The sequence below is a fragment of the Phacochoerus africanus genome, chromosome 6 (genome assembly GCF_016906955.1).
Source record: "Phacochoerus africanus isolate WHEZ1 chromosome 6, ROS_Pafr_v1, whole genome shotgun sequence".
Classification (NCBI taxonomy): Eukaryota; Metazoa; Chordata; class Mammalia; order Artiodactyla; family Suidae; genus Phacochoerus; species Phacochoerus africanus.
Genome location: NC_062549.1, coordinates 101,373,589 through 101,401,371, shown reverse-complemented (window position 1 = coordinate 101,401,371; position 27,783 = coordinate 101,373,589). Strand labels below are relative to the sequence as shown.

The following is a 27,783-nucleotide window of genomic DNA, read 5'->3' as shown; positions in this document are numbered from 1 at the left end:
GTAGAGGACAAGCCTGACTGTTCTACAACCTTCTGGAACTAAAGCTGGTTAAAACGTTCTGTATAAACCCTGGCATCTACAGGGTCTGCCTAATGAGAGATTGTGTGTGTACACTAATGCACAAGTACACACATGTGTATACAATGCCTGGGGGTTAAAAGTGGCTAAGGGGATCATGTAGGTTTGGGGAATATACATACAAGAATATCAATGAATGTTTCCAATAATTCCAGACACCATCATCTTTCTCAGGACTCCTCAAAAGCCTCGTTTCCCTCCATCCTGATAAATATATCTTCTAAAGAGCCACCAGCATGATCTCAATATATACAATGCATTGTGCTATTTGCTATTCAAGGCCTTTGAAGACCTCTATACACTTAGGATAAAATTCTAAATCCTATCCACATTTTCTGCCTACCTCTCCAGTCTCTTCCCTTGAAACACCACTAGTTCCAGGCACTCTGGCTTTTTATTTTTATCACTTCTCAACATAATCATAATCATTCTCCCCTCTGGGTCTTTGTACAAACTGTTCCCTGTGCCTACAGCACTCTTTGCACTCTTTCTCCATGCCCGCAGCATGTGGCAGTTCCCCAGCCAGGGATCAAACCCATGCCACCACAGTGACCTGAGCTACTACAGGGACAACGCTGGATCCTTAACCTGCTGCACCATAAGGGAACTACTGGAGCACTCTTAGGCTCACCTTTACCTTAATAATTCATACTCACGGTCTACAGCTGAAATATCACCTCTCAAAGAGATATTACTTGCCTACCCTAAACTCAACTAGTTCTGCCTATTAATACGGTCTCCTAAAACCTCTCCTTTTCCTACTGGGCATTTCAAAATCTTACAGATAATTATATGATTGAAATATATGATGCTATGTCTATGTTCCCCACTAGACTGTAAGTTCCATGGAGAAACAGGTGGGAGCTGTTTACCTCATCAGTGAATCCCAGCACTTAGCACAGAAACCAGCTAAAGATATTTCTTGAGAAGTCATCATAAATATTTGTCAAACAAATTTTATCTGCTCTTGTCTTCTCTCACTTAAGTCTCTCTAACCTCAAAATAATCATCATCTTTCAACTAATTTCCCTCACACCTCTGGGATGTCTCTCTACTCATACTCGCAAAGTTTCCATCATTCCCTTACCTACATTTTCCCCTCAATTTACATACCTCACATTCCACCCTCTTCCTTAGTTGCTGAACTCCATCTCATTTATACCACACCAAATCCATCCCTGTCTTTGACCCTAATCCTTCAACTATGTCTCAAGGGTGACTCTACATTGTAGGGCTACCTTCCTTCCTCAACTGAAACCCAAGATTTCCCTAAAGACTATATCCCAGTCAGAGGTCAGCCCTCCTCAGGAGAGATCCTTTTCTTCCAGTCACCTCTGCATGAAGGTAAATAAGCAAAGAATCATTCTTTTTCTCTATTTTCTAATGCTGCTATTGACCTTAAATAGTAAATATATATATATATATTTTTTTGGCTGCCCCTGAAGTATGCGGAACTTCCTGGGCCAGAGATCGAACACAGCAGTGACAACACTGGATCCTTAACCCACTGTGCCATCATGGAACTCCTAAAAAATCTACTTATTAAGCTATTTATAGGTACCAGACACTGTGATGAGTGACAACGATTGTCAGATACCAGCCTTTCATACAAAATTAGTCCAACTTGACAGATATAGTCCAGACCTGGTCCACATGAAGAAAGATACTAAAGTATCACAGGGAAGTAAGGAGAAGAGACCCTGATGGAACCCAGTAACAGCTCTGAGTTTGAAGGCATGAGGTTGGACCATGAAAAACTGGAAAATGTAATGCTTCATTCACTCATTCATTCCACAGGTACATATACACTATGTGCCAGGCCCTGACCTATACACTGAGATTATAATGGTAAACAAAGTTGTAGATTCTACCCTTCGGAGCATACAGAAAATAAGGGTTTTACAAGCAAGCAAACAATTACAGCAGAGGGTGATAAGGGCTCTAATAGATGCATGTTGCCTTAGGAGCACAGAGCAGGAGAACAGAGAACTATGTCCTGCAGGTCCAGTTGGGGGATGATATCTGATTTAACTGTTTCTGAAGGTCTTTTATCCATCTGTTCAGTGCTATGTGTTCCAAATCCAGATGACTCCCTAGTGCCAGGGTCAGCACAGATGTATAAGACAGCCGGGAGCTAAGTACAACAGCATATTTCAGGAGGATTCAGAAGTATGCTGTGTGATGCCACCTTAAAGTCAGAATAACTGCATTATAGCTGGATAAACTCTGACTAACTATTGAGAAAGAGACTATATGTTATCAGGTTGTGTAAGAATGTATATGTGTGTGAGAGCATGTGTAAAAGGGGAGTGGCACGGGGAGTACTTCAGGCAGAAGGGAGTGTATGTGTACCAGTTTGCACAGGAGACAAAACACGGTTTATTTGAAGCAATGGAAAAAAAACAAAAAACAAAAAACCACTATGGTTCAATTGCAAGGCATGCATCAATGCAGATATGACTGGAGAGGGAGTTATACATAGAGCCTTGGAACGCTATCCAAAGACAAGGGGGTCCCACTGAATCGTTTTAGGCAAAGAAACAATACAATCTGATTTGCATTTCAGAGAGCCCACCCCACTGCTGTGGGGAGAATGGACTGAACTCCATCCCACCCTTCCAGGTCAACAGCAATGTAAAGCACCAGGGAGTCCCCGGACTCCTGTGGCCACTACAGCAATGAGTCTGCTAAGAAAAGAAGAAACAGCAAAGAAGTCTGTGGTGCTTCTGGGGCAAATTCCGGATGCAACAGCACCAAAGAGTATCCAGGCTCAGGCAATGGATGGGAGCAAGGGATGTTGTGCCAATGTTGGATGTTCAGAAAGCTAACCTTGGCCCAGAGACCTCTCCATGCAGAGAAGAAAATGCTGCCCAGCTCCTGTCTCTCTGCCAGGAGGCCCACACCCCGGCTCTCTTTCCACCTCTTTGGGCTGCTAGGCTGTTAAACAGTTTACATAAAGAGACCTTCACTGTAACTGAGAGAAAAAATTAACAATAGCAGGGTTTCCAAAGAAAATCAACTAATTCAGCTTATGGACAAACAGTTACTATGAGTAATGAGTAAAACAAATAAAGAAAAGATAACCTGATATCTCCTAAAACATTTTGCAAAATAAAAGACATATATGTACCACTCAAGATGTAAATTAAGAGCATACCTGTGAAAAATGTGTACTTCCAGAAACTAATACCTGTTAGGAAAAAAATAGTTCTGTATTCTCAAGAAATTTAGATAGACAGTCCTAAAACGAAAAGAAAAAAAAATATAGGCCATCATACTCTGACAAAATGGAGGCAGGCTGAGAGAAAAGCAGAAATAAAGAGGATCTGGATGCAATGAATAAATATTATAAGAATATAACAATGCAGTTCAAATACAAATCAGAATTGGAAACTACAGAGAACAGAACTTACAATGAAGAAAAATAAATCAGTTATGAAGGAAAAGCTTGGGAAGCTCTGATGAAATGCAAAGGAAATAAAAAGAAATGCAAAGGAAAAACAAGCAGATTAAAACATCAAGTGAGAAGACAAACTGTGGGGAAGAACGAAGACCTAATGGAAAGACAATAGGTATTCCTAAAGACACAAAAACAAATGAAAAACACAATCTTTGCCAAGGTTAGAATAGACCTAAGTCTGCAGATCCAAAAGGTGTAAAAAGGATTAGGAAAAAGAATAGTAAGAAATATACCTGTATGAATACTGGTTAAAAGATCTGATTTTAAAGAGAGGAGAGAGAGAAAGGAGGGGAAGAAAGGAGAGATAGAGCCAGAGAGGGGGAGAGAATGAACTCAGCAGGCACTGGACTTCCCTATACTACTCTACTCACTTTAAGATGCAAAGAAACAATCTCTAGAATTTTCCTCAGAATCCAGTTTATGATCCAAGAATTTAATATTTATACAAGATGTCATTTGTGTATGAAAGCAATGAAATTAGAGATATTTTTCAAATATACAAGAGCTCTGAGGGTATGCTAACATATAAATTTTCTGGGGGAAAAAATGTTCAAAGATGTACTCATTTGACTGAAAAAAGTAAATAAAAAAGAACTCAGGAATGAGAAATTTGTGATATAAATGTACTGGTAGTTAACACAGAACAAGTTACACATGGAACTAATTTTAAAGTGTCATAAATTGGATTATAAAACAATATAAATATCAATAATTTTTATAGAACATGCATAAGACTTTAAAAATTCAGTAATAATGATACTATGACTTTTAAAATCCAAGATTATATTTTTAAAAATCTGGAAAGTGAAGAAAAGATATAAGAGAAGTGAAAGTATGCTTATTCACCTCTTACAGAAAAAGCAATTACTACACAGTTTCATTTTTGACAGAAAAAAGGAGAGAGATGGATTCAAATACAAATTATTCTAAATGTGTATACCTTTTAAAATTAAAAAAAGAACACTAAATACTACATGTAATTTAAATCACTTCACCTCATGGCCAATTTCTTCTTCCTTGGATGACTTAAGTACATGGCTTATGTTTACATTTTCTCCTCTCCCATCTCCCATGAAATCAACATCTGGGTTGAGGACCAATAAGGTCATCTGAGTCAAGAGTTCTCTTCTTAACTCAATAGACCTCCACATGCACTCCACATCAAAAACAGATTCGGGGAGTTCCCGTCGTGGCGCAGTGGTTAAGGAATCCGACTAGGAACCATGAGGTTGCGGGTTCGGTCCCTGCCCTTGCTCAGTGGGTTGACGATCCGGCGTTGCCGTGAGCTGTGGTGTAGGTCGCAGATGCGGCTCGGATCCTGCGTTGCTGTGGCTCTGGCATAGGCCGGTGGCTAAGGCTCTGATTCGACCCCTAGCCTGGGAACCTCCATATGCCGCGGGAGCGGCCCAATAAATAGCAAAAAAAAAAAAAAAAAAAAAAACAGATTCGTATTCTGGACCTTATTATAAGACACCTGATGTTCCAGCTCCAAGGTTTCAAACTTGGTACTTCCACTCTCTTATTATAACTTCCAATCTCCCTTCTTTCCCATTCCCAACAACCATTTCACTTAATTTTTCCCCACCAAAACCTGTAAGAGCAAACCACTCCTAAATAACACAATTCATTAACCAACTCCTTTCCAGCTGCCTCATCTCCTAGTCTAGCCAAGGTTCTACAGTCGGTCACATGAATGAAGCCTCTGTCCTCTACAGCTATGGTCTTAGATCTCTTTCTCTCGCTCCCTTTTTTAACCAGACGAAATCTTGAACAAATAATCTATACCTACTCCCTTTACTCCTTCCTCAATGTCCACTTTTCCTTTTAACACCTTCCAATCTGTATTTCTTCTGTCTCCTTTTTTTGAAACTATGTTTTAGAAGATTTCTAATGAACTCAAAAGTTCTAACTCTTTACAATTGTCATTTGTATTTGAGTCTCCTGGTTGTCATTCATTCAATAACCATCATTTGTTAAAATTGGTCCTGGGAATGCCAAAGTAAGTAAGACCAGTTCCCAATTCTCCAGAAGCTGAAAGTGTATTAGGTGAGGTAAGCGTATAAATGAGTAAGAGCAGTAAGATATCACATGTGCTACAACAGAGGCAAGGAGAGTTGAGTCAAGGATGCAGTCTTAAAATACACCCCTTGACACAGTGATGCTATAATGGCAGAGCCTCTTCCAACCTCTCATACATCCCCTTCTCTCACCTTTCTTCACTGGATCCTTTTTATCATCTATTTTCCTAAGTGTAGACATATCTAACAATTCAGACCCAAATGCTCAAAAACAAGACTCAAAATTATAGTCTTTAGCCCCTTCCTCCATTTGACCCCCTGGGTCTTGCTGCTCAATATTTTCACTTGGAAAACTTATCTCAAATTCACCACAGTTCTAGCCTATTTCCTTATCTCTGTCAACAGTCCTCACATGCTTCTATTACTCAGGTTTAAAACAGAAGTTAACACTTCTCAATCTACACCCTCACCTGACCACATTCATAGATGATCCCCAATTCCTATCCATGCTTCTTCCAAACTCACAATCAATCCTGCTTTTTAATTCCTACTGTGATTATGCACAGACTTTCTTATTTCTTCCTAGTGAATCTGACCATTCTTTAAAGCCAGGAATTGATATATTTCTTCACTGTATCCCTTGTAGCATCCAGCATAGTATTTTGGATATAACTGTTAGTTATACAACGAGTATCTGTTATCAAAGCTACCTTACACCCATTCTATGAAGGCTTGAAAAGTCATGATGTGAAACTGGATCTTTCCTGGGTTGTAGCAAAAACCAGACATTAAGTCATGGGTCACGAGGGCATGAAAGATCCCTGAGTCTCACCTCCTGCACTCTGTATTGGACCACCCCTGATTCCACCAACAGGGCCATCATCATCTCTGAGATCTCTGGAATGAGGGTCCTTCAGGTTAGCACTCTGGAAGTCTGCCCAGCTAATAGTAAACTAAAATTAGGTGGGGAAACAGAATTCCAAAAAAAAAAAAACTAAAAACAAAACAAACAAACAAAAAACAGGCTTAATTTTCAAGTCCTCACAGTCAAATTCATAGCAGAGAAACTGAAATGGAAGATGTATTTTCCCATTCCCCCATGCAGAATACAAATGAAAAAAACCTGCCATCCCAGATGACTTAGTTTCCAGTCTCAACCAAAAAGCCCTATTCCTATAGTATTTTTTTTAAAAAGAAATGTGGTTATGAGAAAAGCCTCATCCTAGAGAATAGCTTGCACCAACTAGAAGCAAGACTAAAATAGGAGCATTGAGCTCAAAAACAAAATACCACCATAAAAAGATTCAGTTTCCAGACACCACCTCTGGCAGTATATGCTTGCTGATTCATGCCAAAAATTTTTACTGAAGTTGGAGCAATTGACAGCAAAGGGAATCTTAACCAACTCTTTAGGCTCATCTTGCTAAAAAGGAGAGCTGAAAGAAAATGTGGTCGGTTTTATTTGACTCACGTCCACCTAACCTCCATTGTTCACTTCTGCTTAGTGTCCCAAAACACTATTCCAAGCCCAAGTTGAAATTACATTTCTGGGTTAATAACAAGCACAGGAAAATAAATCACATCTGCCCTAGGAGTGAACTCAAAACCAAAAGCTGCCAGAGTGGAATTTGTGAGTTGAGTTTAGAGTCAACTTTAATTCTGAAGGACATGAACCTCCAAAAGAAAAATTCAAATAATAACCTATGTAGACAAAACATTAATCTACACTGCTTCAATTAATTTGGGGGCCTTTTATAACTTTTTTTTCCTTAAGTGGAATCTGCCAGAGCAGAACTTCTCCCATAAGATGGCTTGGAGCCAAATACAGTAATAATAAAGACATATGTGCTCAGGCTTCCTCAAATTCTTAGGTATACTTCCACTCCCCAAAGGAACTTCCAACTACTGGCTTATCCCTATAACAAGATTCCTGCAAAAAAAGAAAACCATTTGCCCAACCCCCAACACCAATTTCTTTCTTCCACCTGGATTTTGGTTTGTCTGGAAGAGTGGTAGCCTTTGAAGGCACAAATTAGTACTATTCTAGACAACATGTCAGGTAGAAAGGCTCTACACTGGGCTAGGCCACAGTTCTGTCCACACTTCATATGGAAACTACACCAGAACAGGCCGACATGTTTTTCTCTAGTGAGGCCAACAGGGCCCCTCAAGGACAGCTACATGTCCATCCATCTAGGATCAGTGCGGATGCTTCTACATAGTACATGTTTGCATCTAAAGAAGTATTACCCAATAGCACTATCATGAGAGACAGAGATGTCATTTTAAATCTTCTGGAAGCACATTTTTTTTAGCACTTTAAAAAAAAAAAACTGGTGAAATAAACTTTAATATTATATTTTACTTAGTGTATTCAAAACATTATTTTAGCATCTAATCATAATTTAAAACATTATTACTGAGAAATTATACTTTTTATTCATACTGAGTCTTCAAAACAGACCAGTCATATTTCAGATGCTCAACGGCAAGATGTGGTGAGTGGCTGCCATGTAAGCATGGACCTAAAGTGTTTTACATGTTATCTGTTTGCTAAATAAATGAAAATCTCAAAAAAAGCTTTTTACTGCACCATTTATTCTCCCAGTACCCCAACAAGTAGCTAAGAGGTATCAGTTCCATGAATAGCAAATAAACCTTTCCAAAAAAAGGGAAGCTGACTCATTTATCCCAAGTTAATCATGAATAAACTTGGAAAAAAGTTTCTGGTCATCCTGAAGTCCAGAGCTTACCACAAAAGATCAGGACTTTTATGTAGATGTACTTATAAAACAACATAGTTCCTGTCAGGCTGTTCTCGTTGAAAATGTAGCCAATTCCCAAATCTCTGTTTATTTTACACTGATACCTTGGGGTTTTTTTTAACCTATATCATCCCATTCATTTTTCTTTCTTTTTTTTTTTTAAGCTAGCTGGCAACTTTATTTCCTCTCCTAGTAGCCTACTCTTCCTTCTCTATTTTGTCAAAATTCAGACCAAATAGTTCATGCTTCAACTCTGCAGCTGAACATGGTAAAGGGAATTCTGCAGCTGCAATAAGGCTCTCAGGTATAGTGAAAAAAAAATCATCAGACTGAATATAAAACATTCACTTCATATTAACTTCTAATCTCAAAGTGGCCAGGAAAACACATACACAGAATGACACACCACATCCTAGAAAATAAAACTATAAATGAACCTTCAATCTACTAAAATGACTCAAAGATCTTAATACATATTTTAAAAATATAAAAACCCATTGAGTCAATTTATATTGAATAAAAAAGATCACAGATTCACGCAGACTTGGAGTTCAACAAGCCTAGATTCAAACCCTAACCCAACCATTATGTGCCTTGAGTAAACTGTTTAACTCTTCTGAATATCCATTATTATCTGTAAAAAGAATATTTAAAAAGCTCTATCCCTCATACAGTTACTGCAAAGATTACACAAAATAAAACATTGCTGTAAGTAGCACATCATTTGGCAGCTAATAAACATCAGTTAACTCTCAGCCCCCAGCCTCATTCATCTCTAATTTGTGTTAAGTCAGTAAATACTAATTGAATTTATTTATAGCTCTAATATCAAGAGATAGGAACCCTACAACTCCGAATTTTCTTTCTATTCTCAGAATGAGGTGGGGGCTGCTCACCAACATGGCACTAACAACAAAGGTCTGTTAAGGAGCTTAGTAACTCGTGTTATCAACAGTGCAACAACCCCATTCCCTCACCTCAAGGATATAAAAATGCCAACATTAATGTGGGGAGTGTTGTCACAGAGGAACATTTGGAAGAGTAGGGAGCCCAGAGGCTAACATGTAGCCCAGCCTGGAGTGAGGTGTCCTGAAGGAGGTTACCACTTGATCTGAGCCAGGGAGGCTAAAATGGTGAGGTCTACAGGAAGAGGAGTGGAGAAGGGAAATCTAGAGGAAAGAAATAGTGTGAAAAGACACAGGAGAACATGAAGCAGTTCTCATTGCTGGAAAATGAAGCACTGCTAGAGATACTCCAGAAGACGAAAGAAGCAGGCAGGGCTGAGGCCAGAGAGGACTTCCTACAATAAAGGAAGTACTTTTGACTTTATCCTGCTGGTGACCAGGATAGCCAAAAAGAAGGCTGTTGTGAGAAATCTAAGAATTGGCATGAGTGAAAAACAGGAAGGAAACCGGTGGTGAGAAACTGAAGGCTAAGGGGTACTTGAAATGACAGCAGACCAAAAGAAATAAATACTGCCACACTGAATTTATCTACCATTTCTGCCATCCCTTATAGGAAAAATAAAAAACACATGGAGAAACACATCTGATTAGACTTTCATAGAAAAAAGCTATTTATTAAACATCCTAGGGTAAGAAATTTTGGTAAAATATCATTTGACTGGGAAACTTTCCCTCAATATTGGGCCCCCCCTAATTAATACCAAAGCAGGAAACTAACCGGGTATGGTATCAAAGAGAAATGAGCAATGAAATCACAATTATTTAATCTTTGTTGGCATCAGAAGACATGGTACCACATAGAGCCACTCCCTCCCACAGGGAAAGGAGAGATTTGAATGGGGTCAAGTTCCTAACAAGTACCTCATCCTGCCCAATACCACTGTGAGGACCATCGAAAAAGGAAAAATTTAAATCTTTCCAGTTACTATCCGTCACATAATTAACTTTTCAGTAATTTTTTTTGCTGTTGTTGTTGCACATGCAGCACATGGACATTCCCAGGCCTAGGACTGAATCTGAGCTGCAGCTGCAATCTACGCCACAGCTGCAGCAATGCCAGATCCTTAATCTACTGCACCAGGCTGGGGATCGAATCCATGTCTCAACATAGACCTGAACTGCTGCAGAGACAACACCAGATCCTCAACCTGCTGCACCGCAGTGGGAACTCCTCAGTCATCTTTTTAAGCTGAAAAAAAAAAAAAAGCCTATGAAAAACCACCAGAGAAATGGCAAAAGCTGAAGAGTAGAGAGGATCTGACAGAAAGAGCAGAGGATTGGGAGTGAAGTCCTAGGATCAAGACATCGAGAAGAAATTCTAGGGGAAGTCCAATTTTAGGGAAATCTGGTGGGAAAGGATTTTTAAAAAAGACAGTTTGGGAATTAAAAGCAGAAATGTGTGCCCTTCCAGGAAATCATGTTATTGAAGTTTTAAACCCTTTTAATCTTTCTCTATTCATAGTCTATAGCTCTAAAGAGTACTCTAAATGATCAGTTGCTACAGATGAGGGACGGCAGTTCAGAGCCTCTAAGGAATACCAAGTAGTAACAACAGCAATCCAATATCAAGACTTCTTTCCTGGGCACAATCCTTTCATTGATATTGTAATTTTTATCTTGTAACATTAACTTATCCTTGGGTTTCTACATTAAATCAATCAATTTCTCTCAAAGAGGCTCAGTTCTTAATCACTTAATCAGTTCTTTAATCAGTTCTTACTTGTCTCCACTTTCTTTTAGATAAATAGATATAAACAGAAATTGGAACCAAATGTTTACATAAACTCAATTTCAAAAATAAGAGGAAAATCTGCCTAAGACATTAGAAACTTCCAATATAAATTGGAAAGTTATACTTCCAGTTATAAATTTAAGACTAGTTTTCTAACATCAAAAAAATCTATGTGCAAAAAAGGGATTAAAAAAGGAAAAAGAGAAATGTAGATAGATGTCATAAAAATAACATCATTAAGAAGACCTGCTCAACCCTTTGCATAACTATAGGACATGGAGTTTCCATCATGGCTCGGTGGTTAACAAATCTGACTAGGAACGATGAGGTTGTGGGTTCAATCCCTGTCCTTGCTAAGTGGGTTAAGGATCCAGTGTTGCCGTAAGCTGTGGTGTAGGTCACAGACGTGGCTCAGATCCCAAGTTGCTGTGGCTCTGGCATAGGCTGGAGGCCACAGCTCTGATTAGACCCCTCGCCTGGGAACCTCCTTATGCCACAGGAGCGGCCCTAGAAAAAGGCAAAAAGAAAAAAATAATAATAATAATTATAGAACATGACAGTAAAATGAGATCAGTTTTTGTCCGTACACAAACAATAAGCTCTGAACTCTCACAGTCTGTAAAATTTATTTTCCCTTCCTTTTAGCTGGAAGAAGGATGGGTAGAAGGGGGAATATTTTAATAACTTTTTCACATAATTATGAATATTCTTTGATACTACACCAAAACTTGACAAGTTGTAGTTTCTTTTTCTTTTCCAGCCTTACTGAGCTATATTTAACATATAACATCGTATAAGTTTAAGGGGGTATAAGATGATGATATGTGAAATGTAAAATGTGAAATGATTACCACAATAAGATCAGTTAACATGTCCTTGACCTCACACAGTTACTGTTTTTGTGTGTATGTTGTGAGAACATTTGTATTTTTGCATTTAAGTATGTTCTTTTCCTCAAATACTAATAAGCATCTGCTATGTTCTAGGCATGGCAGATGTTTTTGCCAGATAATAACTTCAAGTATCTGTCAATAATGCTCTTCTCTCATATCTCCCACCTAGTATTGGGCTGGGTTTACAAAAGCTGCCCAATAATACCTGTGAAAATATTTCTTTCTTCAAGTGAACAGGGGTACATATTGGTAGCACTATACCCAATGATGAAGTACGAGATCCTTGTAAAAGGAGTCTACTTCAATAACAACCTGCCTCTGGTGACCAACCCACACCCCATTCTGACTGATGTGTCACATGGGACATACCTGTCCACTGAGGGGGGCAGCGGCAGTTGTAAGTGTTGACCCCATCCACACAAACCCCTCCATTCTGACACTTGTGGTTAGGGCAGTCATCAATATTCCGCTCACAGGTGATGCCTTCAAAACCTAGGACGAGAAGAGCAAGAGAAAATGATAAATTATCACACAGATAATGTGATCTGCTCTTCGCCACAGGACGTGGTAGTCAGAACAGACTGACTTCATTATTTCAGTTCAATTGTCAGCAGCTGGTCAACCCAAGACTCACCACAGAAAAAAATCCCCCAACCTTCTGTCTTCTCTTACTTCAAGCACGGACAGTTAAAAATGACTCATTTTGCCAGTGACATGCCTTCATAGTTACCTCACAAGTATTTCAAAGTGTTTTCATGAAATAAAATCCCAGTGAAGATAAATGTCTACATAGGACAGCTATTAAGAGGTTCTTTAAAAAAAGAGAGGAGGGTATTAGATTTTCCCCAGCTCCGTGCTAGATTAATGGGAAGAACAGATAAAAGATTGCCTAATTAAATTTAAATTCCTTTTAATTTTTTTTTCCCTGGAATGACTGCTTGGGAAAATCAGAGGAGAATGGGGGTGGGGGCATAAAAAAATACTGAACATAAAATCTGAATATATGGGTCAAAGTCACCCTCACTGCTTTTAAGCTATTTAATACATGGTAAATTACAAACTCTGAAAACATCTTCCTCATCTGTAAAACGAGGCTGATTTCACCTGCCCAGCCTGCTTTTCTAGGTTGTTCTAAGTGCCACATCATGAGTAAAATACAGTATAAATATAAAGAGCTATCTGAACATGGGGTGGCATTATTACTAATTAAACTTGTCAACCCTTCAAATTCTTCATCCTTTCCTCCACTTTTATAGCATTGCTTCCTTCCTCTTGATTTTTTCCTTTTACGAAAATGAAACTAGCACACCAAACTTCACCCTAACTGCCCATACTGCTGTGCTCCTCTATAATTTATATATTGGGCTTTTTTCTTTCTCCTTGCTACAAAATCTCATAGCTATTAAAATAAAAGACTACCAGTTTTAAAACAAGACAGAATGTTCACTGAACATTCTCTTATTTGAAATACAGTATGACTAACTATTTGGCCTCTATCAAAATGTCCCCTAAGGTTCCTCTCTCTTACTCAAAACACTTGTGAGTCTTACACTATGCACCAGCACAAATGTGTAAAGGAGAGTCCCTGCTTTCGGGGCATTTACAGTCTGGTGAGACATCAATTACACCTCGCTTTATTCACTCCTTACCACAAGCTACTGTGGCATTCTATATCTTCTCTGTTACACTGAACGTGGCTGGTTTCTTTAACTACAGTAGCAGTTATGTAAATGAGTATGAACCAAGTTACTGAAAAAACTACCCAGAGACCAAAGGAAATCACTTTGTGGAAGATGCAGATAAATGAAAACTTGACTGAAGAGAATTATATTTCTCCAGGTATTTGGTACTCAGTCCATTCAAGTAGATGAATCATTATGTCAGCCTGAGAAAGACTCTGAAAAATGCTATAGACTCAGACTTTTTAAATTATTCATATTACTCATATATCTGTTTAATCATATGAAAGTCTTCCAAATGGACTAATGAGTCAGAAAGTGTCGAACTGTTTAAGCCCACCCACAATTATGATAAATTGAGGGCAAATCTATAGATAGATGTATAGTCCCTGAACAACTGAGGTCTGTGTTCCTAGTCTAGTGCTCCTCAATGGAAACATTCTTCAGGAAAGTTAGAGAGTGGTTTAGATTATGGGACGATGGGATTCCTGCCCAACACTATTAGAATTTGTATGGTCTGGTGGTATCCTAGAATTGATATTGGTCATCCTCCCCCAACCTGATCTCCCTGGTGACAAAGACAAAATGTGGTTGACTAGGGTGTCAAGGAGGTGATGAAAGCTTTGAAGCCAAACTATAAGGAATTGAAATTATGACCCTGTATTTATATTAGCCAGTGCTACAACTAACTGAACTTACTAACCACAGACAAATTAAGAAAGCAGAAGCATTTCAACATAGCCACAGCGTTTAAGAACTAAAATGCTGTCTTTTTGTGACTATTTTTAAGGTAGGTCTTCTTTGTCACCAGGTAGGTAAATAAGAAGGCAAGTAGGTAAAGAGTTAACTTATGGTTGAAGCATGGCCTCTGAGGCCACTCTGAGTAGATTCAATTCCCATCCTTGCCATGTAGTAGCTGAGCAACTTGGCAAGATACTTGAAACTTTCTTTCCTCTCTGGGGTAACTAACAGGACCTACTTAAAAGGTTGTTTTAAAGATTAAATGAATTAGATATTAAAAAACACTTAATTCATATGGTATTTGTCTCTTTCTAACTTACTTCACTCAGTATGAGAGTCTCTAGTTCCATCCATGTTGCTGCAAATGGCATTATTTTGCTCTTTTTTATAGCTAAGTAGTATCCCATTGTGTGTATATACCACATCTTCCTAATCCAATCATCTGTTGATGGACATATGATATCACTTATAACTGGAATCTAATATACGGCACAAATGAATCTTTCCACAGAAAAGAAAATCATGGACTTGGCGAACAGACCTGTGGTTGCCATGGGGGAAGGGGAGGGAGTGGGGGAGCTTGGAGCTAATAGATGCAAACTATTGCCTTTGGAATGGATTAGCAATGAGATCCTGCTGTGTAGCACTAGGAACTATGTGTAGTCACTTATGATGGAGCATGATAATGTGTGAAAATAGAATGCGTACATGTATATGTAACTAGTCACCATGCTGTACAGTAGAAAAAAAAAAAACTGTATTGGGGAAATAACATCTAAAAAAAAAAAAACACTTACTTAGAGGAAAACATAGGCCAAACACTCTCCGACAGAAACGACAGCAACATCTCCTCAGATCCACCTCTTAAGAGTAATGATGATAAAAACAAAAATAAACAAATGGGACCTAATCAAACTTAAAAGTTTCTGCACAGCAAAGGGAACCCTAAACAAAATGAAAAGACAACCCACAGAATGGGAGAAAATCTTTGCAAATGCATCAACTGACAAGGGATTAACCTCCAAAATTTATAAACACCTTCTGCAGCTCAATACCAAAAAAACAAACAACCCCATCAAAAAATGGGCAGAAGATCTACACAGACAATACTCCAAAGAAGACATACAGATGGCCAAAAAACACATGAAAAGATGTTCAACATCACTCATCATTACAGAAGTGCAAATCAAAACCACTATGAGGTACCACTTTACACCAGCCAGAATGGCCAGCATCAAAAAGTCTACAAACAATAAGTGCTGGAGAGGGTGTGGAGAAAAAGGAACCCTAGAACATTATTGGTGGGATTGTAAGTTGGTGCAACCACTGTGGAAAACAGTATGGACATGCCTCAGAAAACTAAAAATAGAACTACCATTTGATCCAGCAATCCCATTCCTGGGCATCTATCCAGAGAAAACCATGCCTCGAAAAGATATACGTACTCCAGTGTTCATTGTAGCACTATTTGCAATAGCCAAGACATGGAAACAACCTAAATGTCCATCGACAGAGGAGTGGATCAAGAAGATGTGGTACATATACACAATGGAATATTAGCCATTAAAATGAACAAAATACCAGCATTTTTAGCAACATGGATGGACCTAGAAATGATCATGCTAAGTGAAGTCAGCCATATGAGACAGCAATATCAAATGCTTTCACTGACATGTGGAATCTGAAAAAAGGACAGACTGAACTTCTTTGCAGAACAGATGCTGACTCATACACTTTGAAAAACTTATGGTCTCCAGAGGAAACAGTTTGGGGGTGGGAGGATATGCTTGGGTTGTGGGATGGAAATCCTGTGAAATTGAATTATGATGATCATTATACAACTACAGATGTGATAAATTCATTGAATAATAAAAAAGTAAATAAAAAAGCACTTAATTCAATAAAAGATGCTAGAATAACTGAACATCTAGATGCAAAACAATGAAGCTGCATCCCTTCCTCATTCCATATGCAAAAATTAACTCCAATGTAAGAGTTAAAATTATAAGACACTTAGAAGAAAACATAGGAATCAATCTCTGTGACTTGGGATAGGCCAAGATTTCTTAAATATGACCAAAAGCACAAGCAATGAAAGAAAAATTGATAGTTTGGACTTCATCAAAATTAAAACATTTGGGCTTCAAATGATACCATCAAGAAAGTTAAAAAGACAGCCCACAGAATGGGAGAAAATATTTACAAATCATGTATCTATTGAGACATATCTAGGATATATAAAGAATTCTTACAACAAAAATAAAAATAAAATATACATAATAATACAAAGAACCCAATTATAAAAGTGTTCTACACATATTAGCTATATTGGTGGGATCAAAGCATCCCTTAGAGAATATCTACTCTAATCCATTTGTGTTACAGATGAAGAAGTTAAGGGCCACGTGGCTGACTTATCCAAGTGTACATGGCGAGCAGGTAGGAGTCAGTACTGAACACAGAAACTTCACCCAGTTTCTATCAGTATGCTCTCTGGGACCCCCGAGTTCCCTTTCCTGGAAAATGGACCTGAGTCAAAAGTTCCCATGTCTGAGAAAACTCAAAATCAGTTCTCCTTCAAAGTTAAGAAAAATTTTATGCTTTAAATGTAGAACTACAGCACTCCTTTTGGAAATAGATGGCAAATTCCTATAAGAAAGTCTACCCAAAGTGGGGTGGGGACATTGAGTAAGGCTTAAATGAGTAAGTTACAGTGCAATCACTTCTTTAAAATATTTTAATTCTTTAAGATTTTAAGAGAAACAGACAAGTCTCCAGACCTGTGGGTGGGATGGGTGTAGCAGACTTACGGAAAGGCTCACATGACTGCACTAAAAGGAGTCTACTGCTTAAAGCCAATTCACATCCTTAAAAGGCCAAAAAGAAAGAAATTAAACTCAGAAGGAACATTTTAAGACTGTGCTGTTATAAAACCATGGGCCATGTAACTGATAAATGATGACAGAGAGGGTGGGGAGCAGAAAAGTGTCTTTTGAACTTGTCATCCCACACATCTCTCAAGAGAGCTTCCATATCTTTCCATTTTCAGACCCTGGGAGGTGTGAGGGTGGAAAGGCTTGTGGAGAGGCACAAATAGGAGAGCAGAAACGGGAAGATGACACAGCCACGATTCTTCCAGGCCAGGATGAAGGTCCTTAGGAAGAGCTTCGGTGCAGAGGGGTGAGAGTGAGGGGAAAAACCAGGGATGCCTGGAACTGGACAAAGGCACAAAGGTTAATGGCTCCAGGCTACCTTCTCTCTCTGCCCTCTGGGAAGAAGCCTGTCACAAGAGCAAACTGGCCCCACTTCTATCCCAATGATTTCCTTGGCACACGTCATCCATCCTCCGAACGGGCCCCAGTGAGTTCACTGATCCCATGAGTGGCCTACCACGCACCCAGGCTGCTATTCCTACCTGTCTTCCTTGATATCTCCCACATGATCTCCACTTTTTTTTTTCCTTTTTTATGCATATGGAAGTTTCTGGAGCAGGTGCTGAACTGGAGCTGCAGCTGGGGCCTACACCATATCCATGGCAACACGAGATCCAAACCACATCTGCAAACTGCACTGCTGCTTATGGCACTGCCAGATGCTTAACCCACTGAGCGAAGCTAGGAATTAAACCCATGTCCTCAAAGAGACTGCATAAGGTTCTTAACCCACTGGGCTACAACAGGAATTCTGACCTCCACTTTCCTTTCTAACTTTATCTCCAAAGAAGTCAGAGACATGAATTAAGAGGTTCAAAAGAAATAAACTCAGAACATTAAAAAATTATACAATATAGGACTTATCTTCTCTATCACATTTAATTCATTCACTTATCAAATATTCATTGAGTCTCAACTTTGTGCCAGGCACAGATTTGGATCCTGGGGGAAAAGTTAAAATGGGAGTGTCTACTGGGAAGGATGAACAGTCGGTTTGGTAAGAGCTGTGTGAGAGGACTATAGGTCACCAAGAGATCTTAGAGGGTCTTTCATCTCAACAGGGGTAGGGAACACAGAAGGCATTTCCATGAAACAGGTAACTTTGCCACAACACAAGGAGTAAGTTCTATATAAAAAGGCAGGGTGGGTGGGGAAGAAAAGTGATAGAAAGCTGAGCTGGTGGCATGGGCAAAACTAACAAGCATGGGAGAACAAGAAAGATTTCCAGGACTATCAAGTAAAACTGGACTCAAGGTCCAAGTTAAAGGGGCAAAAGTAATGTGCCCTGCAAAACAGTATGGTAACTCCTACATCTGCTCCAGAGAAACCTGCCAGAATATGATTAGTATAATACCCGAGAGAATGTCACATGCCCGTGCATATGAGAATGCAAGAGGGAATTATTTCTAACAGTTTTTAAGCTCAGCAACTGCACAGCAGACACAAAAGCCGCAAAATGTGCTTAAGCTTTATTTTAATGACAGGGATATCACATATAATCAGCCTGTTTTAAGTAGAGAGGTAGTTTTACAAAGGATAAACATTCCTCGTTTGGAGAGGACAGATCAGACAGTGTTTTATGAAGTTTGAAAGGGGATAAGGAAGTAGAGGAGAGAAGGAAAAGGGGAAAGTCCTTCAAGGACTGTCCAATTCAACTGTGAACTCACAAGTCACAGCCAGGAGAGTCAAACAACCCACTGTTTTCTGACCATCTGTGTTACTTCTTAAAATAGCCACAAACACAAAACTAGTTTAACTCATTCTCTCCCCATAAACTGGCCCTAACCCCAAAATACTGGGAATCAATGACTCAATAATTTATTTCCTATTTTGCTCTTTTGTTAAAATTATTCTGGCTGAGTGTTCTTCTCAGAGCTTCTGGTAAAAACTTTACTTAATGGTAGTTCATAAAGGATCTGGATTGTTAACAGTTTTTGATCCAAGGAAAAGATAAATAGAGCCTTGATTTGATTCTATCAGTTCCCTCTGAATACATTTTCTTTTTTTCTTCCCTCTACAAACACTTTTTTCTTTATCAAGGATGATGAGTCATTTTTGCAGTTTTAATATAATAACCTTTCCATAGTTTTAAAATAATGCTAAAAACTACTTAGTACTACAGTGCCCTTTGCAGGAAAAGAATTATAATCACTAACTTACATGAGGTTCACTGACTTTCAGAGTTAAAAAGGACTCCAGTTCTTTTAAAAGTACAGAAGGAGAAGCTAAACTAAGTCTAGGATGCATTTTACCAGGAAGAAAATGGGGAAATCAAAGTTACATTCTCAATACTACCATATTATTCTGAACGCAGTCAGTCAATCAATAGGTGTGTGCCTGTTATACACCTGGCACATTTCTAGGTGCTTGGGATCCATCACTAAACAAAAACAGAGATCCTAGCTTTCACTTTGGAGAGAGGAAGAGGTGGCAGAATTTGGAAAAGACAGACAATACACAATAGACCTGTGAGGTAAATTATAGAGTGCAAATTATATAGTAAGAAGATGATAAGTGTTAGAGAAAAAGAAAAGAAAAGGTAGACCAGGGCCAGTAGCAAAGGGGGAAGGGAATGGTTACGATTTGAAATAGGGTGATCAGGGTAGGCCTCAGTTAAAACTGCCAAGGCTTGGAGTTCCTGCTGTGGTGCAGCGGGATCAGCAGCATCTCTACAGCTCCAAGATGCAGGTTCAATCCCCAGCTCAGCAGTGGGTTAAAGGCTCCCACCTTGCGCAGCTACAGCATAGGTCACAACTGCAGCTCAGATCTGATCCCTCGCCTGGGAACTCCATGTGCCGCTGGGTGGTCAAAAAAGTAAAAAACTGCCAAGGCTTAAAATGTGCCGGGAAACAGCCACTTGAGAATTTCAGACCTTGACAAAAGCTACTTTGCCTCCTGCTGACGTGGTTTCCCCATTTTTAGAAATGAAATAATGATTCTCTTCAAATAAAGGTTTACATTTTAGTCTCCTGAATAGTGTGGAGGGCAATGGGGGAGGGGGAAGGAGAATGGTACTGCATTATGAAAAAGACCCTGTAAAAGAAAATCACCTCCAGGCATTATTTCCCTAGGAGGAAATAATGTTAGTACTTTGCAAACTCCACCTGGGACATAAAAAAACAACGAGCATAAAATCTTACACACTGTGTAAATATATATTTATTCATTAGTGCATCATCTATTGTTTTAAATTCTTTTTAATTTCCTTCTATACACTGTCCAGGCTAACGTCATCTGTTTTAGATCCTGGAACCCAGATAGGCAAGAACTAGTCTACTTAACTATTTTTAAATATCTTCATGATGCTATACACAGGCAGGAAGGTAACAAATATTATTAAATCTTAATTAGAAGTATCTCCTTTTTCTTATAATACGAACCTATATTTTTAACCCAAGCACCCCTAAGCATTTAACAAAAAATTTTACACATTTTTAAAGCAGCTTCAGAGGCAGACAAGCATTTTGTAATGCAACAAGATATACAAAGCACAGGCTTTGGAAATAACCTGCCTGGGTTTCAGGACTCAGCCTAACCACATGTTGGCTATGCAACTTTGGATAAATCACTTAACATCTCCAAACTTGAGTTGTTTCACCTGGGAAAACTCGAAAAATAATACCTCTCCCCAAGGTTTTTGTGTAATGGAGCTAATGAATGCAGAAGTACCTGGCACAGTGCCTGACTCATAAAAAGCATTAAATAAATGTTAGTTTACTCTTTGCCAAATCTTCTGTCCCCAACTCTGCACCCCCCATCTTGATCCCAAACACACACACACATACACCCCTTCAACAGTGTGAAAAAAAAAAAAATGTCTTCCTTTAAACTATAAGCAGAGTGTAAGCAAGAGTAAAGAGCTCCTTCCTCCATTCCACTAGCCCTGGCAGCCTCTGAGCTGTGGAATCCCTGGTTATTTCCTTTCTCAAGGAGGAGATACTATTCTGGTTTGACAGATCCTTTCCTGGACACACTCTCAGAATTCCCTAAGGTTCTTATCGTAGCTAATGGATAACAATGCAGAGACTATGGGAGTGAATAATCACTCTCTCCCAGCTAAAAACTTCCTTTATTGACTTCTCTAACTTCCCATTAGTATTCTGTTGCCAAATCAACCTTTTGTTCTAGGCAACAATTAAAAGTAATTTTCGTGAAACTAAAAAATACATTTATTTAGCCTTAAACAATAAATTGCACTAACCTCAATTACTAGTCACTTAGGCTATTAGAATATTTGCAAAATTAAATTGTTTACATTTCTTCTTCCAGCTTTTAACCTTCAAAATGCAAACAAAAATGGGAGTAAAGAAAGATATCTTTCTATACAATAATGTGGATAACAGCAATATTAGGTAAATAAAAATTTATTTAGTGCCTAAGTGGTAGCATTAACTATTCTTCATTGAAAGAGAAACTGAAAGCAATACAATTAAACAGCTTGTTCTTGTGGCTTACGGTTCAATAGCACACTTTTCTATTATTTGGTCGTGTCTTATATTGCTGTACCCCAGGCACAGAGCATGTTGCTTAGAACATAGCTGGCAGTCAACAAATTTTAACTGAATGAAATGAATAAATGACCATTTGCTTTTATCCTGAGGACCAACATATGACCTTTAATCCCCAAAAGATAAAATATGTGGTCCCATTATATATGAACCATACCCATAACACCAGAATCTAAGATCCCCACTCCAAAAGAGTGGCTAGAACAACTTATTTTTGAGAGAATTCTGCTTATTTAGCACATTATTTCCCCCCTACAGTTTTCCTTCTTTTGTTTTTGCACTAAGGATATTTGTATAAAAACAGAATCTTTGTTGCTTAGTAATTCATCTGCTCCAGCTGCTTGTGTTCTGTTCCCAATCAAAATTCTCAGTTTTCAGCCTCCTCATCATTTTTATAAGGAGTTCAGTGAATTGGCCGATCTTGCTTCTTTTTTTGTCCTACAGAACACTGGTCCCCAAGCTCCTATACATTGCTCATCTTTTTCCTTCTATCTTGGGGTTAACTGTGGTTGTGCCACACACAATCTATCAGTGTTCATCAAAAAGTACTTATTAACAGAGCACCACCCTCCACCCTAGTTCCAAAATTCTCCAGCTTCAAGTCTGGGTAGAGTTACCCCAAAGTCAGAGAGGTTAGGCAGAAAGGGTTCTAAAGACCAGAAGCCATGGAAAATCATAAAAGTGTAGGTGGATGTAGTTAAGGTAGATAGCAAAATAATCTATTATTATAGCAAAGATAAAAGCATATAAGGAAAGTTGATCTACCATTAACGTCAATTCGGTTTAAAGCATTTTATTAATTACACATAAAAACGTTTTAATGTCTAAGTCTCACTGTGTTCCTTTCCATTCCATAGACTTTATCCTTTTCCCAGAGCTCTGTTTCTCTTATTTCTCACTGTTCCTCCAAAAAGGACAATAAACAATTTCCAAGCCACTCATCATCATAAACCCTGACACGTATATACCCCCTGCTCAGTTTATGGACCACATTGGGCCCATAAAACTCCTCTCTCACCAGCAAACCACCCCACACAAAATTCTCACTTCCCCTTTTCCCTGCTGGGAAGGAGATACTTCCTAAGGCAGCAACTGAGCCACACCCACCCTTCCCTTCCCTTCCCTGCTGGAGGTGCATCCCCAGACCCAGGACACTAGGGGGACTCCTTACCTGGAAGGCAGTTGCACTCAAAGGTGAAGTCTCCAGTCTGCCGGCAGGTGCCTCCATTGACACAGGGGGAGGGTGCACAGGGCACATAGGGGCTGTCACAGTGCTGGCCTGTAAAGCCCTGGGGACACTGGCACTGATAGGAACCTGGAAGGTTGAGGCAGGTGCCCCCATTCTGGCACTGTCCTGGAACGTCACATTCATTGACGTCAGTCTCACACTTCTGCCCTGTGAAGCCTGCGAGGCAAGTGCAGGAGAACTGGTTGGCCACTGTGGTACAGGTACTTCCATTTGCACAGGGATGAGACAGGCAGGCATCAGTCCATTGACACAGTTTACCTAGAAGAAGGATAACAGAATCAGTACTGCCCACAGAAATGGGAGTCAGCCCCACTCCACATCTCCAAACCCAAGAGGTGACATAGGGAATTGTTGCATGGAGAATCCTTACGCTCTTTGAATTTTACACGAAGCCCATATCAGAGTCTCCTCAAGACCACCTGACAGAGGCCCTCATCTGAGACACAAAGATGCAGTGGAACACATGGTGGTGGCTGGGAGGGACTGCCAGCTGGTCATACGAAGCCCATTTCTGCAGGATTCCAACAATCCCTAGAGCATAGAAGGGTCTGGATCATCTCTGCATATGCTGCCCCTCCGTTTGGAAGGTCATCTTCCTTTTTATTTGCCTGGTGGCCTTCCTTTTATCTTCACAACTCTACTAAAAATTCACCACTGCAGCAAAGTCATCCTTAATGCCCCCCATCAGCTCCTCAAGTCCCCATCCTCTCTCTCTCTCTCTCACACACACACACATTTGCACATGCAAACACACACTCCAAGTTTGATGTTTCCTTTTATTATATCACCTGTCATACTGGGGCAGATTCCTGTAATAGGCTCTCAAATCATGTCTTTTGAATGAGTAAAATGTACGCCTATTTTCCACAATACATTAAGACTAAGAGGACCTCTTAAAGATAGAAACAAGTCAATACTATTTCTTTTCCTTTAACACACACATACACACGTATTCTGGGAAACATTTTGCTAAGTGTAGTCTTAACAGAAATACTGCTGTATGTGTTTGAAGAGGATAAAGAATCTCTGACTCCTTATGTATGAAAACAACTGGAAGCTGTCATGAGAATGATGGGAAAGTCTAGAAAAGTAATCCTTGTGGACTCTCTCAGGTAGGGAAGTACCAGAAAGGTGCAGGAAGAAGAATGTGTTGAATTTTAGGGAATGACTCCAAGGAATCAAAGCTGACTGAGATAGAAAGAGAGAGAGGAAAAAAGAATACTCCCATGCTACCATGGAGGCTTTTTGCTTTCCTTAGTTTAAGCTTTTTTAACTGAATATATGAACCCCCCCCAAATTTGTTAATATTCCAATTGGTTGTCTAGGTAAACATCCAAATCTTTGACCCCCACACAAAAGCAAATGAGAGTCATGATAGCTTTTCTAAAAGGGAGAAAGAGGTGACACAAAAACACACAGGAGTGCTCTCTGCCAAACAAGGAATGTCAAATCAAAGGGTAAAGGAGTAATAAAAATTTGGACACATCACATATATCTCAGGGTGCTAAGCAGAAAGAAAATGAAGGAACTTCTATTTTTATTCTGGTTTATTTTCTTACCTTACCTATAGTGGAGAACAGATAAAAATGGTTACTTCTGACATCTGTGTATCTCTGAGTATTTGCCTACAATTGCAACAATAACAAAAAAGGTCTCTGACCTTGGTTTCCCATACATGTTTTGTATAGGCACTAACTTCCCGCCTCTCTCTCTTTGAAGATCTATGAGTGGAGTGGAGATGACCTCATAAGGTCTGACTAGGTGGGGGTCCTGGACTCTCACGAAACCAACATCAAGGGTGAGCTTGACCTATGGTGATGCTTTAAGTGACAGATGAAAGTGGCAAACGTGTAAAGATTATCAGAACACCAAGAAGAGATCCTTTTAATGGGAAAGGAATACATTTTAAATTGAGGGTTATTTCTGAGTAAAATTTTAATTATGAAGAAGGCATTACTGCCATTTTCACTAGCCAGGATTAAAATACTTTAAGTGGATAGGCTCTCCCTTCGCCTTGTGGAGCAAAACAACTCAAAACTGACACTCAGGCAAAAATTATTCTCTTAACCACTAAATGTCTTCAATGACTCACAGTATCAAAGCTGTCCTAATCATGATGGAGATAACAGGTCATCCTAAATATCTTCTACCTGTACCAACAGCTTTTAATGAAAAATCAGTAGAACAAACAGTCTAAGTGATCCAGTCTAATTTTCTGAGTATGTTTTTCATTTTTTTATTAGGTTTACAGAATCATCGTTATAGTACAGGACAAAATGATAAACAGTTCTCCTTTTCTAACTTAATAAACAATTATGGTCCATTTTGGACAAAGTTCAGACCCACCTTTGAAGGGCCCATAATGTAGTCAGATAAGTGACACGTAAAAATTAATTGCAATAAAATTTAACACATAAAATAATAGAATATAAAGACCAACTGTGTAAAGGAATCATGAAAGGTCACTGAGAGTTTACAATAACATTGGGCAATCACCAACTGTAGAAAAGGGTATTCCAGGCAAAGGGTGTGCAACAGCATGGAGGCAACAGGAAGCATGACATTTTCAGGAAATGATGAGAATGGTGGCGTCACTAGAACTAGATGTGGTGGGGAAGTGATGCTATAAAAAGATATAAGGCCTAGGCTACGAAGGGCTGTAAGAGCCACGTAAAAGAGTTTGTAGTTTGCTCTGGAGGTGATGAAATGTTACTAGGCATTGTAACAAGGTGAGTTTGCAGGATGATTTGCACTTATAATTAAAGATGTGACAATGTGACAAGTGGACAAGACGGGGAGAAAGTAAAAGCAAGAAAACCAGTTAGGAAACAACTGCAGGAGTCTGGGTGAGAGATGACGTGGACCTCAACTGCAGGGTAGGAGAGGAAATGGAGAGGGTTAGACAGGTGAAAGCTATTTCAGAGGTTAGATTAGGTGTCTAAATAGGTGTAGGCAAGTGGGAGTTTCCAGTTCAAAGTATTTGGAGTGTACATTGGTGCCACTACTTATACCAACATCTTGAATTAGAGGTATCTGTTGAATTTTCAAGGATAATATGCAATGGATAGTTAGACATATGAGCCTGAATATCAAGGTGGGGGTGGAGCCAAAAGGATGACTATGGGAGTCATGAAGAAAATGAAGTTTTTAGAGACACTGAGAGTCCCTGGGGAAAGTTGTGATAGGCCTCAAAAGAGGGCTCAAAGAAGAGTTCCAGAGAACACAAAAGTGAAATGCATGAGGACCAGAGCAAGGTAATACAGAAGCAAAAGGAACAATGAATTTAGAAAACCAGAGAAGCCAGTGTCCTGAATATTTAAGGAGAAGAGATTTCAAGGAATAAGTTATCAATAACAACGTTTCTTCCACACACATACTTTAAGCAGTCAGCTGCTTCTGAGTATTGACCCTTTTTCTCTTTCCTTCTCCCCTCTCAAAAGGAAGTCAAGTATAGTTACTAGAACATGCTGGTTCTTTACCATAATGTTAAATGTGTGTAAGAGTTGGGAGGACCCTAAAGAGCCAGATGACCATATCTAAAAGATGCTAAATAAAAGTACCTGAGAATAAGAAAGTTTGGGTCCTCATCCCATTTATTACCTGTAAAACCAACTTGGCAGGTGCACTTGTAGGCATCCCGGCTAAGCACATGGCAGGTGCCTCCATTCTGGCAGGGGTGAGACATAAAGCAGGGGTGAGTGGTTGAGTACTGGCAGTTCTCGCCTGTGAAGCCCATGGCACATCGGCATGTGGCTTTCCCCAACATAGCCTGGGCCACACATGTCCCACCATGCTGGCAGCGGTTCTTCTCGCAAGGGTCTCGATGTTGACAATATTCTCCCAAGAAGCCCTCTGGACATCTGTGTGGAAAAGGGAAGAGCCCATAAAAAGATCTGACTTCTTATAAGTCCAAAAACTTACAAAATACTGCAGTCCATTCAAGAAAGCTCTAGACTGCGAATTGAGAAACCTGAAGATAACAACCTGTAAAGCTGTCTCACTTTAGAAGCAGAAATGCTCAGAGTACCCAACCACGCACTCCCATCTCTTTTTGAGTCTTGGCAGATGACAGATTACCAAGTGGGTGATCCAGCATGGTCTGTCATGGCCAGTCAGCATGACCCTTATTCAGAGGCAAGATACAACTACAACTTTTTTCATGTAGGTACAGGCTTGTGTGCTGTAACAGCACCTTTTTGCACAGCCATGTTCATACTTGTCTTTAAATTCACTAACTTTCCCAAGCTGACTAAGTCATTTGATAGAACTGAGACAGTCACATGGTAATGCAAGGATTCTCCAATTTAAAATATATAAAATATCATGTATTTTCTCTCAATAAAGCATTGATAAATAACTTATTTTCTTGTTTCTATTGAGACATCAGTTGGCCTAGACCTAGAAATTCAAGGAGGTGAGACTCTGATAAAGAAAAGGAGGCATATGAATGGGGAAGGATTTAAAGGGGCTTTTCAGAAACTTAAATCTGTTAAGATATTAGTACCGGGCAGTTTTCCTAACTAAAAAAAGCACTGAATATAATTTAAATAACATTAAAAATATCTAGGACACCATACAAACCCCAAAGTGAAGGAAAAACAATTCAAGGATAACATTCTATAACCTTTTCCATATATGTGTTGAATAATCTTTTTTTTTAATTTTTTATGGAGTTTTGTTTTTTATGATTTTCATTTTTTCCATTATAGTTGATTTACAGTGCTCTGTCAATTTCTACTATACAGCAAAGTGATCCAGTCAA

General features: G+C 39.2%; 1 protein-coding gene across 6 annotated transcripts in view; it reads right to left on the bottom strand.

The window, feature by feature from the left end:
- NOTCH2 (notch receptor 2) overlaps positions 1 to 27,783 on the bottom strand; it is a 195,426-nt gene that overhangs the window by 65,779 nt on the left and 101,864 nt on the right. For all 6 annotated transcript variants that reach the window (XM_047784862.1, XM_047784861.1, XM_047784857.1 and 3 more), the window contains 3 exons: positions 26,622 to 26,881; positions 22,944 to 23,279; positions 12,281 to 12,403 (listed from right to left, as the gene is read on the bottom strand). In XM_047784862.1, coding sequence (XP_047640818.1) covers positions 12,281 to 12,403; positions 22,944 to 23,279; positions 26,622 to 26,881 — 719 coding nt within the window. The remainder of the gene's footprint in view (positions 1 to 12,280; positions 12,404 to 22,943; positions 23,280 to 26,621; positions 26,882 to 27,783) is intronic.